This window comes from Gekko japonicus, unplaced genomic scaffold (assembly GCF_001447785.1).
Source record: "Gekko japonicus isolate JY-2015 unplaced genomic scaffold, Gekko_japonicus_V1.1 scaffold3213, whole genome shotgun sequence".
Classification (NCBI taxonomy): domain Eukaryota; kingdom Metazoa; phylum Chordata; class Lepidosauria; order Squamata; family Gekkonidae; genus Gekko; species Gekko japonicus.
Genome location: NW_015170371.1, coordinates 88,836 through 105,490, shown reverse-complemented (window position 1 = coordinate 105,490; position 16,655 = coordinate 88,836). Strand labels below are relative to the sequence as shown.

The window sequence follows — 16,655 nt, the reverse complement described above, 5'->3', positions numbered from 1 at the left end:
AGTCAGCCAACTAGACCTAGGATGCTGGTCCTGTGCATTCAGGTGCAAATGCTCTGCACACACTCCCTTGTGCTACTTCTGTGGTTCTCTGCATCAGGGAGGAGGATGAATTGATTCATTGGTTTTAAAATATATGCCGCCCATCCAGAGATCTGCTGGTGGTGACTCGCAACTGACGAAACCAAACCAGTAAAACACGAGCATTAAAGACAAAGTCATTAAAACAGAAACATTAAAAACCCACTCAGTGAAATTGCTGAGCGGTCGGGTTAGAACGGATAAAAGGAAGTACTTCTTCACCCAAAGAGTGATGAACACATGGAATTCACTGCCACAGGAGGTGGTGGCGGCTACAAGCATGGACGGCTTCAAGAGGGAATTAGATAAGCATATGGAGCAGAGGTCCATCAGTGGCTATTAGCCACAAGGTATAGATAGGAATTCTCAGTCTGGGGCAAGGGATGCTCTGTCTTCTTGGTTCTTGGGGGGGGGTCAACAGAGGGAGGGCTTCTAATGTCCTGGCCCCACTGGTGGACCTCCTGATGGCACCTGGTATTTCTGGCCACTGTGTGACCCAGAGTGTTGGACTGGATGAGCCTTTGGCCTGATCCAACATTGACGTCTCTTATGTTCTTATGTTCACCCCATCTCCCAGACAGGTGTGTGTGTGTGTGTGTGTGTGTGTATCCAACCATGCAGATAAGAAAACTTAAGTTGCCCTTAAGTTTTTTGTAAGGAGTGGTAAATTTCACCGCTTCCTCCCTCCTGTTCCAGTCCACTTAACCCTCTGAAATTTTGCTCCAGAGGTTTTAGTTCAGAAACAACTTAGAGGGGTCTGCGGAGGTAAGCAAAGATCACCAACCTTTTCTTAAGAAAATTTAAGGGCACCGAAGCATTCTTAAGAGAAGGGGGTGAATTTTGCTAGCCTGCCATCAAAGCAGAATCAATTGAACAAAGAAATAAATATCACTAATTCAACAGTATCCATAATTGTAAATCTTGTGAAAGAAAACAAACTGAGAAAAAACATAACTTTGAATGTACGCAAGGCAATGTATGCAAGGAGCACTGTGCTTCGAGATATTTCCTTATGCCATTTCTTGGTTCGTTTCAGCTTAGTTTCTGCTGTTTCCTTAACACTCTTCTTTCCATAGGTCTTCACTGGAATATTCACAGCTGAGATGGTGCTCAAACTGATTGCTCTGGACCCCTATGACTACTTCCAGGTGGGATGGAACATTTTCGACAGTATCATCGTCACCCTGAGCTTGGTGGAGCTTGGCCTCGCCAACGTCCAGGGGCTGTCCGTGCTCCGCTCCTTTCGGCTGGTAAGTTGACTCCACTCTGTCAACATAAGCCTTTTGCCAAGAACCTGTGTTTTGCTACTAGCATGAAAAGTATGCAGAGTGATTTCCGCAAAGCGTACTTTATTCGATCAGGAACAAGACGACTTTGCCCGGCTCGCCGGCCGGCTTATATCCCCCGAGAAACCGCCACCCAAAACACACCCCTACTACCTAATAGGTTATTTACAGTGGCCAAGAGTCCCATAGGCTCTCGGCCGGGAACCTAGCTCCCTGATTGGAGCGGGCTAAGATCCGCATAGTCCCTTGGCTCTTGGCGCGAAGCTCGATGTTTGTGCCTGACCGCGTGGAGCCCAAGCCGGCCACGCGGTCTGGACTGGATACATTACATAGCACCAGAGCCAGGCCAAGATCTCACCCTCCTCCCACACCCCAGGTACAGTCAAGCCAAAGTGGGAAGACACCCCAGAACTTCCCTGAATACTGTAGAGCACGTGGTCTGCAGGAGGCTGCCCAAGGCCAGGGAGGGTCTGAGAACCTCCTGGATGTGTGCCTACTCTACCAGTGCCCTGGGGGCAGTAGGTAAGCAGGTGCCATGCCAGGCACTGGGGATGGACATAGTTGTAGAACTGGTCTACACATTTGACTTCCTAATGGCACAAACAGATGTGATGGAAGATCTTGGATCTCATCCCATTTACAAAAGGCAAATTGCGCTTGTGTTTGCAGCCACTCAGGGATGGTGAGAGAGGGGGCATGCAACCCTTCAGCCCCTGCTCGGTTTTGCTAAACTGAACCTGGGATCCACACGCCGTTAGTGTTTTAAAGAGGAGAGGCCGTGGCTCAGTGGCAGAGGACCTGCTGGGCATGCAGAAGATCCCAGGTTCAATCCCCGGCATCCCCAGTTAAAAGGATCTGGACGTAGGTGATGCGGGCCACATGTTTTACACCCCTGCTCTAGCTGGTGGCAGAGAGTTCCACAGGCTAACCAGCAATGTTCCCTCTAAACTGTGGAGTCTTGTGAGCAAAAATTCTATTTTCTGAGCTACTGGCATTAGAGTTGTGAGCGAGCAATTCAGCTACTGCATAAATTTAGTTTGCTCTGGGGCCATCCTTCCTGAGCTATGACAAAAATGTGTGAGCCAGAGGCTAAAAAACTGTGAGCTAGCTCACACTAACTCAGCTTAGAGGGAACACTGCTAACCAGGCTCCCTCTTCCTTCCCCAGATGAGAGTGTTCAAGCTCGCCAAATCCTGGCCGACCCTCAACATGCTGATCAAAATCATCGGCAACTCGGTGGGCGCCCTGGGCAACCTGACCTTAGTGCTGGCCATCATCGTGTTCATCTTTGCCGTGGTGGGCATGCAGCTGTTTGGGAAGAGCTACAAGGAGTGCGTCTGCAAGATCTCCGCCGACTGCGAGCTGCCGCGCTGGCACATGCACGACTTCTTCCACTCCTTCCTCATCGTCTTCCGCATCCTTTGCGGGGAGTGGATCGAGACCATGTGGGACTGCATGGAGGTGGCGGGACAGGCCTTGTGCCTCATCGTCTTCATGATGGTCATGGTTATCGGGAACCTGGTGGTGAGTCGCTTTCCCCAGCAAGGGGATATGGTGGTGGTAATGTTGTACATATTAGATTCCATGTCAAAAATGAAGTCAAATGAGGAGGAGGTTCTTGTATTTTATTGCAATGAAATACGGAAAGCAGTTAGGCCAAAGGACCCATCAAAACTGACTGCTTTCTCTTCAGCATATTCAGGAAAAGTGCCTCAATTAACAGGAAAACAATTAGACCAAATAGTTAACCAAAAATCGACAACTTTCTTCTTTTTGTTCTTCATCTTCTTCTTGAGCATATTCTGAACATATTCAGGAAATACATGATATCTTATACATGGACTGACATCATCAAGAAAACAATATTCAAACAGCATAATTGGTTACAAAAGACAGTGGTAATTTGAGTAATAATCCTCTGATTGGCCAGATATAAAGAAACATATATCTACGTCAAACTAAGTGTTTACTTAACCTAACCTAAATGATAATGGGCAAGGATTCTTCATATCAGACTAAAATCTTATCTGACCCAGACATTGAAAGGTTTGCCCTAAGAACTACAGAATCATGAACTTTGTACTGATTATGTTGTCTGCTAACAATATCAGACCTACAAGAGGGAAAGCCTTCTATAAGAACATAAGAGATGCCAATGTTGGATCAGGCCAAAGGCCCATCCAGTCCAACACTCTGTATCACACAGTGGCCAGAAATACCAGTGCCATCAGGAGGTCCACCAGTGGGGCCAGGACATTAGAAGCACTCCCACTGTTGACCCCCCCCCAAGCACCAAGATGACAGAGCATCACTTGCCCCTTGTGGCTAATAGCCACTGATGGACCTCTGCTCCATATGCGTATCTAATTCCCTTTTGAAGCCGTCCATGCTTGTAGCCGCCACCACTTCCTATGGCAGTGAATTCCAAGTATTAATCACTCTTTGGGTGAAGAAGTACTTCCTCTTATCCGTTCTAACCCGACCGTCCAGCAATTTCATGGAGTGCCCACGAGTTCTTGTATTGTGAGAAAGGGAGAAAAGTACCTCTTTCTCCACTTGCTCTATGCCATGCATAATCTTATAAGCCTCAATCATGTCTCCCCTCAGTCGTCGTTTCTCCAAGCTAAAGAGCCCTAAGCGCCTTAACCTTTCCTCATAGGGAAAGTGTTCCAACCCTTTTATCATGCGAGTTGCCCTTTTCTGCACTTTTCCCAAAGCGATAATATCCTTTTTAAGGTGTGGTGACCAGAACTGCACACAGTATACCAAATGAGGTTGCACCATTGATTTATAGAGGGGCATTACGATATTGGCTGATCTGTTCTCAATACCCTTCCTAATAATCCCCAGCATAGCATTGGCCTTCTTCATTGCAGTCACACACTGTCTCGACATTTTCAGTTATATTTTCATATAACAGGCCTTTCTAACATCCTAATAAAATATTATTTAAAGAACAAATCTGTAAAAACAGAGAAATATGAACATGAACGATCAAGAAGAAAAAACCCCTATATATAAAAGTCTTTATATTCCCATTCATACTGCAGTAAGAGCCCAAAGCAACACCCTGGTCTCGGCACAGCGGGCACTTCTGGTTTCTGACGGGAGGTCCACAGTGCTTCACAGAGGTCCAGCGAGGAAGAGCAGACCCGCCCATCTGATCCACAGTTTGTTCGGGACTGGGTGACGCTCAGTATGAGTCTTTAGCTGTATTCTCTTGGCACTTCAGCCCTTCTAGGAACCTAGAGAAGAAGCAAGCCCTTCCTGGATCCTAGAGGGCCCTGCTTCTTTCTCCCCAGATGTCTGAGAAGACCTAACCCAAGGCCTAACCAGACATGGCATTTCCCACATATGTAGTTCCTGGTGCAGAGAAGTGTGCCAGTTTGCCTGGTTATACCCAGGGCTCTTTTGGGGCAGGAACGCACAGGAACGGAGTTCCGGCTGGCTCCCGAGTTGGAAAGATTATACTTATTTTTCAGCTGTACATAAAATCTGTGCTTGTACAGACTATATACTAGCCTCCAGAAAATTGTTTAACCAAATCCATGCAGCTGAAATAGGACCCAAAATATGGTCAGGGCACGCATGGGCTTAATGTTTTGTACTATATAAAGAACAGATGGCAAAGAATCCTATTGGAACTTAAATTACATTTATTAGACCGAATAATACATAAAGAAATCACAATGGAAATAAGCAATTATTTCTCACTGAATTCAAATTGTGGAGTTTCTTGAGAGATGATATGGTATGTGATGAAAGCAGTCTTACATGGGAAACTTATTTCTCTGCCATCAGCCTATAAAAAGGACAGGGAAAAATTACACAGGACCTAAAAAGCAAAATAAAAGAGCTCAAAAAGAAAAACAAACAATATGTAGGGGGAAAGATATATCATAAATTGACAATGGAAAAGAAAAAATTAGAGGCACTAGTAGAAACCTCTAAGATTTAAAAAAACCTATTTACGATAAAAAGTATTGGAGGGGAAGTCCTTAAGCACTCTGAATGCTGCCTTGGATAGTATCATGAAAATCTTCAGCTACCTCTGCTATAAAGAAGTGTCAGGAAACTGTTAGAGGTGTAAAAATAACAGCTCTTATCAGAACTACGGCTTGCCCAAGGTCATCCAGCCAGGTGCAAGTGGAGGAGTGGGGAATCAAACCCAGCTCTCCCAGATTAGAGTCCGCGCATTTAACCACTACAAGGGTGACCTTGGGCCAGTCACAGTTCTCTCAGGGCTCTCTCAGCCCCACCTTCCTCACAGGAGTCTGTTGTGGGGAGAGTAAAGGAAGGCGATTGGAAGCTGCTTTGAGACACCTTCGGGTAGAGAAAAGCGGGGTATAAAACCAACTCTTCCCCCTCCCCCCCTCCTCCTCCACTTCTTCGAAGGCCATGGTTGCCCACTGATGGTGTGACCGTAGCAACAGGGCTGACCACATAGACATGACACTTAGAGCCAGTTTGGTGCCATGGTTAAGTGCGCGGACTCTAATCTGGGAGAACCGGGTTTGATTCCCCACTCCTCCACTTGCACCTGGCTGGATGACCTTGGGCAAGCCGTAGTTCTGATAAGCGCTGTCCTTGAGAAAGAGCAGTTTCTGTCCAGAGCCCTCTCAGCCCCGCCTACCTCCCAGGGTGTCTGTTGTGGGGAGGGGAAGGGAGAGGAGTTTGTAAGCCGCTCTGAGACTCCTTTGGGTAGTGAAGGGTGGGATATAAATCCAATCTCCTCTTCTTCTCTTCTTGGTGCTTTGCAACAGTGGGAGGGCTTCTAGTCTCCTGGCCCCACTGCTGGACCTCCTGCTGGCACCTGGTATTTTTGGCCACTGTGTGACACGGAGTGTTGGCCTGGATGGGCCATTGGCCTGATCCAACATGGCTTCTCTTATGTTCTTATGATAGGAACTCTCAGTCTGGGGCAAGGGATGCTCTCTCTTCTTGGTGCTGGGGATGGGGGAGTCATCAGTGGGAAGGCTTCTCGTGTCCTGGCCCCACTGCTGGCACCTGGTATTTCTGGCCACTGTGTGACACGGAGCGTTGGACTGGATGGGCCATTGGCCTGATCCAACACTGGCTTCTCTTATGTTCTGATGTTCCTGTATTTTAAGGGGTAGATGCAGGGGTCATTTCCTATGGGAGCGCACAGGAGCGAAGCTCCGGCAGTAAGGAGCCCAGGGGGCGGGCACATGCAACAAGCCCCGCCCCCTGCTCCCAGCAGCCCTCAGTCAGGCCACGAGGAGCAAGAAGCAGCCAAGTAAGTTGCAGAGCCCTCCCCGGCCCGCCTTCAGGTACAAGCTCTCCCTCCACTGTGAGAGCAGATCTGCGCATTCCCCCCCCCCATAGCTAGCAATCCAAAACAGTCGTCCAGTGGCACCTTAAAGACCAAGTTTTATTCAGGTGCAAGCTCTCCCTCCTCTGTGAGGACAGATCTGCACGCCCCCCCCCCCTCGATAGCTAGCAATCCAAAAGAGTCCAGTGTAGCCTGAGCGGTGGGTGTTGGCCTTCTGACACACTTCCAGTGATGTCGGGGTGTGTGGCATATGCAAATGAGTTATGCTAATGAGTTATGCTAATGAGCTACTGCACCTCTTTTTCTACGAAATGACCCCTGGGTAGATGTATACCCAAAGGGCCATTATAGCCAAAAGACAGGGAGGTCCCATGTGCCCATGTGTGGAACGCTTTCCCCCTCCTCCTCTGCCAAAGGCATGTGAGTCGTGCTGTCCCTTCTGTATGCCTGTGTGGACAGTGCTGCTAATGAGACGCTGGGAAGGGGCTGGTCAAGCCGTGCTGGGGAAAGGAGGGTGCCTTCCAGCCCCTCCCAAGCCCCTCCCCAGCCATTTTTGAAATATTGTACTCTCTGGCCTCAAGACCAGTGTTCACCCTAAGCTGAGTTAGTGTGAGCCAGCTCACAGGTTTTTTAGCCTCCGGCTCACACATTTTTGCCTTGTCTCAGGAAGGGACGGCTCCAGAGCAAACTAATTTATGCAGCAGCCCAATCGCTCGCTCGCCACTTTAATGCCAGTCGCTCACAAAGTAGAATTTTTTTGCTCACAAGACTCCACAGCTTAGAGGGAACATTGCTCAAGGCTTGACATATTTGCGGTGTTGCGGATCCAGCTGTCGTTTCCCTATTCGTGTTCCTTTTGGCATTTCCGCAGCAAGCTATTAAGGGGAAAGGTGCGGAACTTGGCCGAGGAAAGAACTAACTGGAGCAGCCTTTAGGGTTACAGGTGGCGGCGGCAGCAAATGGCTGGGGCTGGTGCGGAAGAGGAGCGTCCGAGAGTTGTGAGGAAAGCAAAAGGAGTGTTATATAAAGGTCCGAGTTAAGTCATGAGGCATGAGCCATGTGCAAGCAGCCGTGACCTTGAATACTAGCAAAGGCCCATCTCAAATGCACTCCTGGCAGGGGAGAGGCACGAATACTGACAGGGGGTGGGCAGGCCCCGGGCTCCTTGCAGCAAAACACATTCCACTTTCTTGCTGATGTTACTGTACATGGCAGACCCAGCGGTGCCTACAGGGACAGTGACGGGGGCAAGCAGAGGGAGGGGTCTTTGGTGGGTGGGTTGGAGCAGGAGCCTGCAGCCGACCTCTAGCACAAGAACGTGCGTCGCTGGGTCAGGCCGTGGGGCAGCCGGTCCACATCCCATTGCCAACAGGAGGGCGGAGCACGCTCCCACGCCTTGCCTCGCCAGCAGTGTGGAGGATGCATTTAGCTGTCGTGCCCAAGAGTCTTTTGTTTGCCATGCATTTGTGCCAGGATACGATACCATCCAGGCCAGTGGCCATTGCCACTCGGGCGTGCATTGTATAAAGGGAGTCTCTTTGTCTGTGCAGAATCGGCTTCTTTTTTTTTCTTTTTTGCTGTCAAGTCACAGTTGACTTAGGGTGACCAACGGTCCCTCTGATTCCCCCCCTCCACTGAGCAGCAGTGGCTCAAGTGGTTAAGACGCTGAACTGCAGGCTGTGGAAGGTCGGTAGTTCAGCAGTTCGAGACCCAAGTGCTGCGGGACAGAGTGAACTCCCGTCTTTGGTTCCAGCTCCTGCCAACCTAGCAGTTTGAAAGCAAGAAATTGCAAGTAGATAGATAGGTACCACTTTGGTGGGAAGGTAACAGCATTCCGTGCACCTCGGCATGTAGTCATACCGGCCACATGACCATGGAAATGTCTTAGGACAGCGCTGGCTCTTCGGCTTGGAAACGGAGATGAGCACCGCAACCCTAGAGTCGGATTCGACTGGCTTTTGAGCAAGGGAAACCTTTACCTTACCTATATGTGTTTAGGGATGGGTAGCTGTCTGAGAGCCTCTAGCAGACAGATGGGAATTAAATTAAAGTTCAGAATAAATAAGAGAACAGCCACATGTGTCATTAAAGTTCAGGGTCCACCATCCTGAGAAAGTCCGTTTGCCTTGTTTTTTAGAAGACCAAACATTTCTAGCCCTTATAGCTGTCATGAAGAACCTGGACAAAACTCAGGGGTCTGAGATGGGAACACCATTTCTAGGAACAGAATAATAGTTGCAAAATAAACAAATGCATTCTCTTTTGCATGTTATATACAGATTTTCCTAGGGGAAAAGTTTGGATTGATTCAAAAGTTTCAGTATAATTTTTTTAGCACATGGTTCACGCAGCCTGGCTTGTATCCTGGAAAATGTTGTTTTACTCCTCGAGTCTTGTTCTGCATGTTTCCTATTACTCTGTCCTTGGTGGCTTCTCTTTGAGATGATTACCACAAGATCTTTTTAAAAAAACAAACCAAAGTACTGGTTTCTGTGGGAGCACCAGGGGTCATTTCCTGCCGGAGCGCCCTGGAGCACTGCTCCGGCAGGAAGGAGTCCAGGCCCTGCCCTGCCCCGTGGAGATACTCAGCGAGGGCGGGGCACCTGGAGAAGATCGGGCAGGGAACCCAGGCATGCCTGCCTCCCTGCAATGGGCTGGCTGGAGACGGGGAGCGTAGGGAGGCAGAGATGCCTGCCTTTCCCCCGGATCCTCTCCACTTTTGCGAGGGGGGGGGATTTAAATGCCTGACCTTTGTCAGGGGGTGTGGCATATGCAATTGAGTTATGCAAATGAGCTCCTGGAACCTCTTTTTCTAGGAAATGACCCTTGGGGAGCGCCATTCCGATTTTTAAGGCAGTGTCTCTTTTGTGTCCCCCACCCCTTGCAGGTTCTCAACCTGTTCTTGGCCTTGCTGCTCAGTTCCTTCAGTGCCGATAGCCTGGCGGGCTCTGACGATGATGGCGAGGTGAATAATTTGCAGATCGCGATTGGCAGGATTACACGGGGGATCGACTTTGTCAAGAAGCAAGTGCTCTGGCTACTTCACCAGGTCTGGAAGGGGAAAAAGGAAACACCAACCAAGGCAGAGGATGACAGCAAGAAGGAGAATTTTGTCCTCAACCACATGGACACAGGTCAGGACTCCAAATCGAATTACGTGGACGGCATAGCCAAGAAAGAGTTGGCCATTGATGGGCTGCACCACGTGGATGTGGGCCAGGACTCCAAGTCGGATTACATCAACGGCATAGCCGACAAGCAGCCGGTCATTAATCAGCTTGACATCAGCCAGGGCTCCAAACCGAACTACTTGGATAGAATGGCCAAAAGAGCGCCATTCATTGATGAGCTGGATCACATGAACTTCATTAACAATCCCAGCCTGACCATCCACGTCCCAATAGCCTCGGAAGAGTCGGACCTTTATGATGAAACAGACACAGGAGAAGAGACAGCTGAAGACACCAAGGTAAGTCCTGGATCCCTGCGAGGAGAGACGAAGGATGGGGTGGGTGCAGGGGTTGTCCCAGTGGTTGTCCAGCTGTGCTTCTTGGAAATGGGTTCCTTGGATGCTTATTAGGGGCTCCTTGAGAAGCTTAGGGAACAAGCTTCCTCGAAAGACTCCTTGCGCATATTTCATTTTAACCCGCGGCTTCGTCCGATTTTCCCTGCGGTTTCATGATCCTGTTTTTTGAGGATCACGAAACCGCGGGGAAAATTGGGTGAAGCTGCAGGTCAAAATGCGGCCGCGCGGCTTCGAGTGGGAAATTGACCAATAGAAGCGGGGCAAAGGGAGGCGCGACCACGGCACAGCTCTTGTGTGAAATCGGTCCAGGCTTCTTTGCAGTCAGGGCCAGCATCAGCCGAGGCTGAAAGGGCGGAATAGAAATTTAATAAATCCAATCAATCAAATCAGGGATTGGCATGATCAAGCAGCAGCTAAGGGTCCCAGTGCCAAGGCTGAGCCCACTGCAGACTCCTGGCAACCTTCCTCTTCTACCACCCAGCTCTAGAAACGAGCGCTTCCCAGCCCTTCTTCCTCTGAGCAGCAGCAAGGATTGGGTCCCCTCTAGAGACTGCCCCACAAGCCGTGCCCCTCTCCTTGGTGTGATGCTAGGGGGAGAGGAGAGAGGCTGCCAGTGAAGGGCAGGCTCTTCCAGGGCAGGTATCAGTGGCAGCTCTTCCAGGGCAGGTATCAGCATTCTCTGCTAGCAGCAGCCATTCACCCCCTTGAGCAGTGCCAGCTCCTCCGCCGCCGCCACTGCTCAGGCAGGCACCAGCAGCATCTGCCAGTCCTCACCACCCCCTTCATGGGCAGAGAACAGCTGGGAGCAGCGCCCCCCCTGCCCCGCTCTCCCAGGGGGCACGCCCCAGCTGTTGCTTGCTCACCCAGTACAGGAGGGAATGGGTGACGGTGGAATGCCAAAGACAGCCACTTTCCCAGAAGCCGGATACGGGAGGATTGCCTGGAACGAGGGCGCGAGCTGAAAAGACTGCTTCCGGCTGCTTGTGCCCTTCTTTGCTCGTTTGCGGTTCCTGCCCCACTTTTCAGCCCACAGACTCTTTAAAAATTATCTCATTTAAATAGCTTGTTGCATTTTAATCAGTGGTCATTATAATACTGATAAAATCAAGAATCCGCTAATCGGAAGTCAGAAAGCAGCACCACAGCCCTGCCCCTCCCCGGACTCTGCTTTTCCCAGGATCGACCCCCTCAAATCTCCAGTGATCCCTCAGGCTACGGCTGGCAACCCCAGGGGGGAAAAGCCTTGGGAAGTTGGCCAGTGTCTCTTGCAGTGTGTCTCCTCATCCTTATATCACAGCTTAGCTTACTCCCATGTGCAGTTCCAGCTGGGACCCCTTCCTAGCACTCTGCTGTGCCTCCTGCCCCAGCAGGGTCAGCCTAATACCGGTATGTCTTTGAGAGTCAAGTGTTATGTGTATTCAGGCGGCCTCACTGCCCAGACATCTCCTGGGGCCCATCACATGTCCAGAGATGATTCCCTCTGAGGTATTAGCGCTAGATCTAATTGTAGGGCCCTCAGCAAGTTTCCTCAGCCCGCCGGCCTCCTCCCCCTTCTCCTCCCCCCAGTCACTTACAATCAGGCCTGGAAAGCTAACAACTGTCAGAACCCACAGCTAACAACGGAGTACACGCATTGAGGAACGGTTATACTTTTATTGCAAAGCTATAGATGCAGTAACACAGGCACTGTTAGGAATGGCCGCAGCCACTAGAGCATAATAGGACATAGGGTATTCGTATGCACCCCCCCATGGCATTGGCCAATTAGGCACCCTCCCGCGCGCGGGATAAGTCAGGCAACCGTTAGGTGGCTAAAGCTGAGAACCAGGAGTCTCTCATGGTACATAGGAGCCCTCCAGTCAACACAACCTCCTCCTGCACATCTGTAGAGATAAGCGTTTCAGCAAAGGCCGAACAGCAGGGATAGGAATGCAATAGAAATTAACCAGACACAGAATGAACTCCCCAAACCCATGGCAGCATAGCTGACAGCAACACACAACCTGTTTGCACCCAGTTGCCTCCCAGCTGAGCTCTCCTTTCCTTGTGGCACTATCGTGTTTCCTGTCACTGACTTTGCGCTAAGGAAGCCTTCTCCTTGTCTCTCTCTCTGTCAGGATCCTTAGTCAGGTCACACCACACAGGGCTTCATAAGAAGATAATTGTTTATTGATGAGTCCGGTACTAAAGAACACGTGTACAGCTTGTGTCAGGAATGGCCGTCAGTACTAGGGCCTCTGACTTATACTAAAGTCAAACATCCCCCCCCCCATGTAAGCAGGAGCCAATGGATACATCTCGTGCGCGCGGGCAAAGCAAAAAAGCCGTTAACTTTCCCAGCCGAGTAAACTGCAGCTGGAGCATCTACAAGGTCAAGCATAAGATAGCAAACAGTGGGTGAGCCAGAGAGGGCTGATGAAGCAAAAGGAGGGCAGCCCTCCACATTCCAGAGCTGTGACACTCTGTCTCCCCCGATAGCAGAGAAGGGTTAAGATGAAGACCTCCCTCAGCAACCAGTTTTATGGGCAGGTGGCTCTGAGTTGGGGCCAGTCTTCACTTCCAGCCTTGGTACTCTATACCCAGCGCAGCCTAGAGATCCCTGCAGTGTCCGTAGGGTTGCCAGCCTCCAGGTGGAACCTTGAGATCTCCTGGAATTACAAATTATCTCTGGCCTACAGCGATCAGTCCTCCTGCAAGAAAGTGGCTGTGTTGGAGGGCAGACTGTGATAGGGTTGCCAGCTTCCAGATGGTACCTGGAGGTTTCCCACTATTACAGTTGATTGCCAGGTGACCAAAATCAATTTCCCTGGAGAAGATGGCTGTTTTGGAGGATGGGCTCTGTGACATCACACCCTGTTGGGGTCCCGCCCCTCCCCAAACCCCGCCCTCCCCTGGCTTCACTGGGCCTCCAGGAATTTCCCAACCTGGAGTTGGCAACCCAAAATATCTTTTATATGGTACACACCCAGCCGACAAAGAATAGGCCTTCATTAGGACAACGCGCAGGGATATTCAGAGAAGGAAGGGGGATGCATTTTGTACGGTCACCAGTAACAGCTCACTGGGCAAGGAACAGACAAGACCACACCAATGCTCCCTCTAAGCTGTGGAGTCTTGTGAGCAAAAATTCTACTTTGTGAGCAACTGGCATTAAAGTCATGAGCAAGCGATTTGGCTGCTGCATCAATTAGTGTGCTCTGGAGCCCTCCATCCTGAGCCAAGACAAAAATGTGTGAGCCAGAGGCTAAAAAACTGTGAGCTAGCTCACACTAACTCAGCTTAGAGGGAACACTGGACCACACCGTGGACTTCCCCCTGGGGAGCAACATGAAGCAGCACGAAGCTGGAGCTTACTTGCATGTGGCATTTCGTGGCTAACAGCACCAGGTCTTCCCTACAAACTGCAGGCTTACTTCGCTTGAGCTGCCTGTAAAAGAGACCCTTCTGATAGCAGTTGAGGGCAAAGCAACGATTTAGCCAGTCTGTGTATTGTAGAGGAGAAAAAATTGCGTAATCCCGTGCTGAGACATCAGAGCCAACCGGGGGTCATTTTGTAGAAAAAGAGGTGCAGGAGCTCATTAGCACAACTCATTTGCACAACTCATTTGCATGTGCCACACCCCCTGGCATCACCGGAAGTGTGTCAGAAGGCAACACCCACCGCTCAGGCTTCACTGGACTGTTTTGGATTGCTAGCTATTGGGGGGGGGGGACATGCAGATCTGTCCTCGCAGAGGAGGGAGAGCTTGTACCTGAATAAAACCTGGTCTTAAAGGTGCCACTGGACTGTTTTGGACCAGGGGGCTGGGGGGAGCTCGGCAACTTACCTGGCTGCTTCTTGCTCTGACTGAGGGCTGCTGGGAGCAGGGGGCGGGGCTTGTTGCATGTGCCCACCCCCTGGGCTCTTTACTGCCAGAGCTCCGCTCCTGTGCGCTCCTGCAGGAAATGACCCCTGGAGCCAACTACCCCTGGCACCTCCAGTTTGAGGAGGAGGGCTTATGAGTGGGCATTTGCATCTGGAGCCCTGGTGGAGGATAATTGTGAATGGCTCCCAGAAGAAGACAATGTGGGCAATATGCCCTTCCAGGGGTAATCAGGCCAGGTTTTTGGTGCAAGGGGCTTCCTTTGGCCATTGGCTCTCCATGAGGTCGGAGTGATATGGACCCCTGCTGCGTGTTGTGTGTGTGGCCAATGGAGGTTTATATACAGCTGTTGGTTTCCCATCATTGTCTGCAGAGTCAGCTGAAATCTTATGGTTTATTGTGATAGCATTGGAAAAAGTGCAGAGGCCCCGGTCACACGGGCCGGAAAATGCGGGGGGGAAGCGTGGCTGTTTGCCCCGGAGCAAACTAACGCGCGGCCGCCAGATCACACGTCCTGCCAACGTCCTGTGTTTCGGGGGGAGGTGCTGATCACACAACAATCCTGTGGCACGGCAAAGAAGCGGCGCAGTGCGATCACAGCAGCAATGGCTAGGCGCCGCTGCCACGGCAAACGGGGTTGTGGGTTTTTTAACCGAAGTGTGCGCATGCGCCGTTGGGTGCTTGTGCGCATCCCGTGGAGACTTGGGGGGAAAAAACCTTTTCGTGACGGGACATGGGCGGGCGCTGGATGCCACAAACTACCACCGGAAACGCGATCAGACGCCCGCCCTTGCCCCGCGGTTTCCAGAAACTAGTACCTCGGAGGTACTAGTTTTTTACGGCGCATCTTCGGCGGGAAGCCTCGGGTTAGCCACGGGAGCTCTATGCTTCCCAGATGGTGCAGTGTGATCATGCCCGGAAAATCCGCCTATCTTCCGTCTCTGTAGCGTGGCTAATGCTCCGTGTGACCGCAGCCAGAAAAGGGCAACTAGAATGATAAAAGGGTTGGAACCCTTTCCCTTTGTAGAAAGGTTAAAATGCTTGGAGAAATGACAGCTGAGAGGTGACATGATCGAGGTTTATAAGATTATGCGTGGGACAGAGTAGGTTGAGAAAGAGGTACTTTTCTCCCTTTCTCACAATACAAGAACTCATGGGCACTCCATGAAATTGCTGAGCAGTCGGGTTAGAACGGATAAAAGGAAGTCCTTCTTCACCCAAAGAGTGATTAACACTTGGAATTCACTGCCACAGGAGGTGGTGCCAGCGGCTACAAGCATGGCTATTAGCCACAAGGTATAGATAGGAACTCTCAGGCTGGGGCAAGTGATGCTCTGTATTCTTGGTGCTTTGGGGGGGAGGCAACAGTCGGAGGGCTCCTAGTGTCCTGGCCCCACTGCTGGATCTCTTGATGGCATCTGGGATTTTTGGCCACTGAGTGACAGAGTGTTGGACTAGATGGGCCACTGGCCTGATCCAACATTGTTCGAATCTGCATTTTTAATCAGTTTCGTGTTGCTTTGACTCCATCTTTCTCTATGCCTGTTTGAATGTTGTTTGGAGAAGATTCTTTTAAAGCAGTGCAGAGGTGCAATGACAGTGGAGCCGCTAGGAAAGGGCAATAAACATATGCGGAGGTGCAAAAGTATGCTAGCACTGTTGAGGTGTGAAAACAACACCCAAATGTAGACAGCTTTTTTAAAGACGGTGTCAGAAGGCTGGGACACCGGTGGGAAAGTCAAATGCATATTCGACCATTGGCTTCTCTTATGTTCTTATGCTGTAGGCGGAGCAAGAGGCAGTGGTGGGTGCAGTCACTGTTGAGGTCAGTGGGTGAGTTATGAAATAAACCCACTTGCTTTGCCAGCATAACATGACGTCCTCTGAAGTTGGCTCAACTTCATGTTCGTTGCATCTATGACCACTGTCCAACCATCTCATCCTTTGCCGTCCCCGTCTTCTTTGACCTTCAGTCTTTCCCAGCATCAGGGTCTTCTTCTCCAGCGAGTGCTCCCTTCTCATTGGGTGGCCAAAGTATTTGAGCTTCAGTTTCATTATCTGGCCTTCCAGGGAACAGTCAGGGTTGATTTCTTTTAGGATGGACTGATTTGTTCTTCTTGCAGTCCAAGGGATTCTCAAGAGTCTTCTCCAGCACCATAGTTCAAAATCTCAAGAGTCTTCTCCAGCACCACAGTTCAAAACGCCCTTATATCTAGCTTAAACCAAATAGGAACATACTCAACCCATTTTTAAAGAAGGTGTCTTAAGCCAGACACCTTCTTTAAAAATGGGTTGAGTATGTTCCTTTATGTGAACTATTTAATGATATGATAAGGATAGTAACATTCATTCATTTATAGCCTGCTTTTCTCACTGCAACTGAAGATGGATTACAAAATATAAAATATGACAAGCAATTCAATCAGAGAGCAAGGACCTGCAATACATAATGCAATAGGGCAGTGGTGACGAACCTTTTAGAGACCGAGTGCCCAAACTGCAACCCAAAACCCACTTATGTATTTCAAAGTGCCAACATGGCAATTTAACCTGAACACTGAGGTTTTAATTTAGAAAAAACAACTCATACATTAACATCTTTTGTCTTA

The 16,655-nt window shown here is 50.0% G+C and overlaps 1 protein-coding gene across 1 annotated transcript in view; it reads left to right on the top strand.

Moving 5' to 3' along the window:
* The window catches only part of SCN4A (sodium channel, voltage gated, type IV alpha subunit), a 120,792-nt gene that overhangs the window by 49,671 nt on the left and 54,466 nt on the right, over nt 1-16,655 (top strand). Inside the window, exons 13-15 of the mRNA XM_015418240.1 lie at nt 1,155-1,328; nt 2,532-2,888; nt 9,545-10,126. Of these exons, the coding sequence (XP_015273726.1) occupies nt 1,155-1,328; nt 2,532-2,888; nt 9,545-10,126 (1,113 nt within the window). The remainder of the gene's footprint in view (nt 1-1,154; nt 1,329-2,531; nt 2,889-9,544; nt 10,127-16,655) is intronic.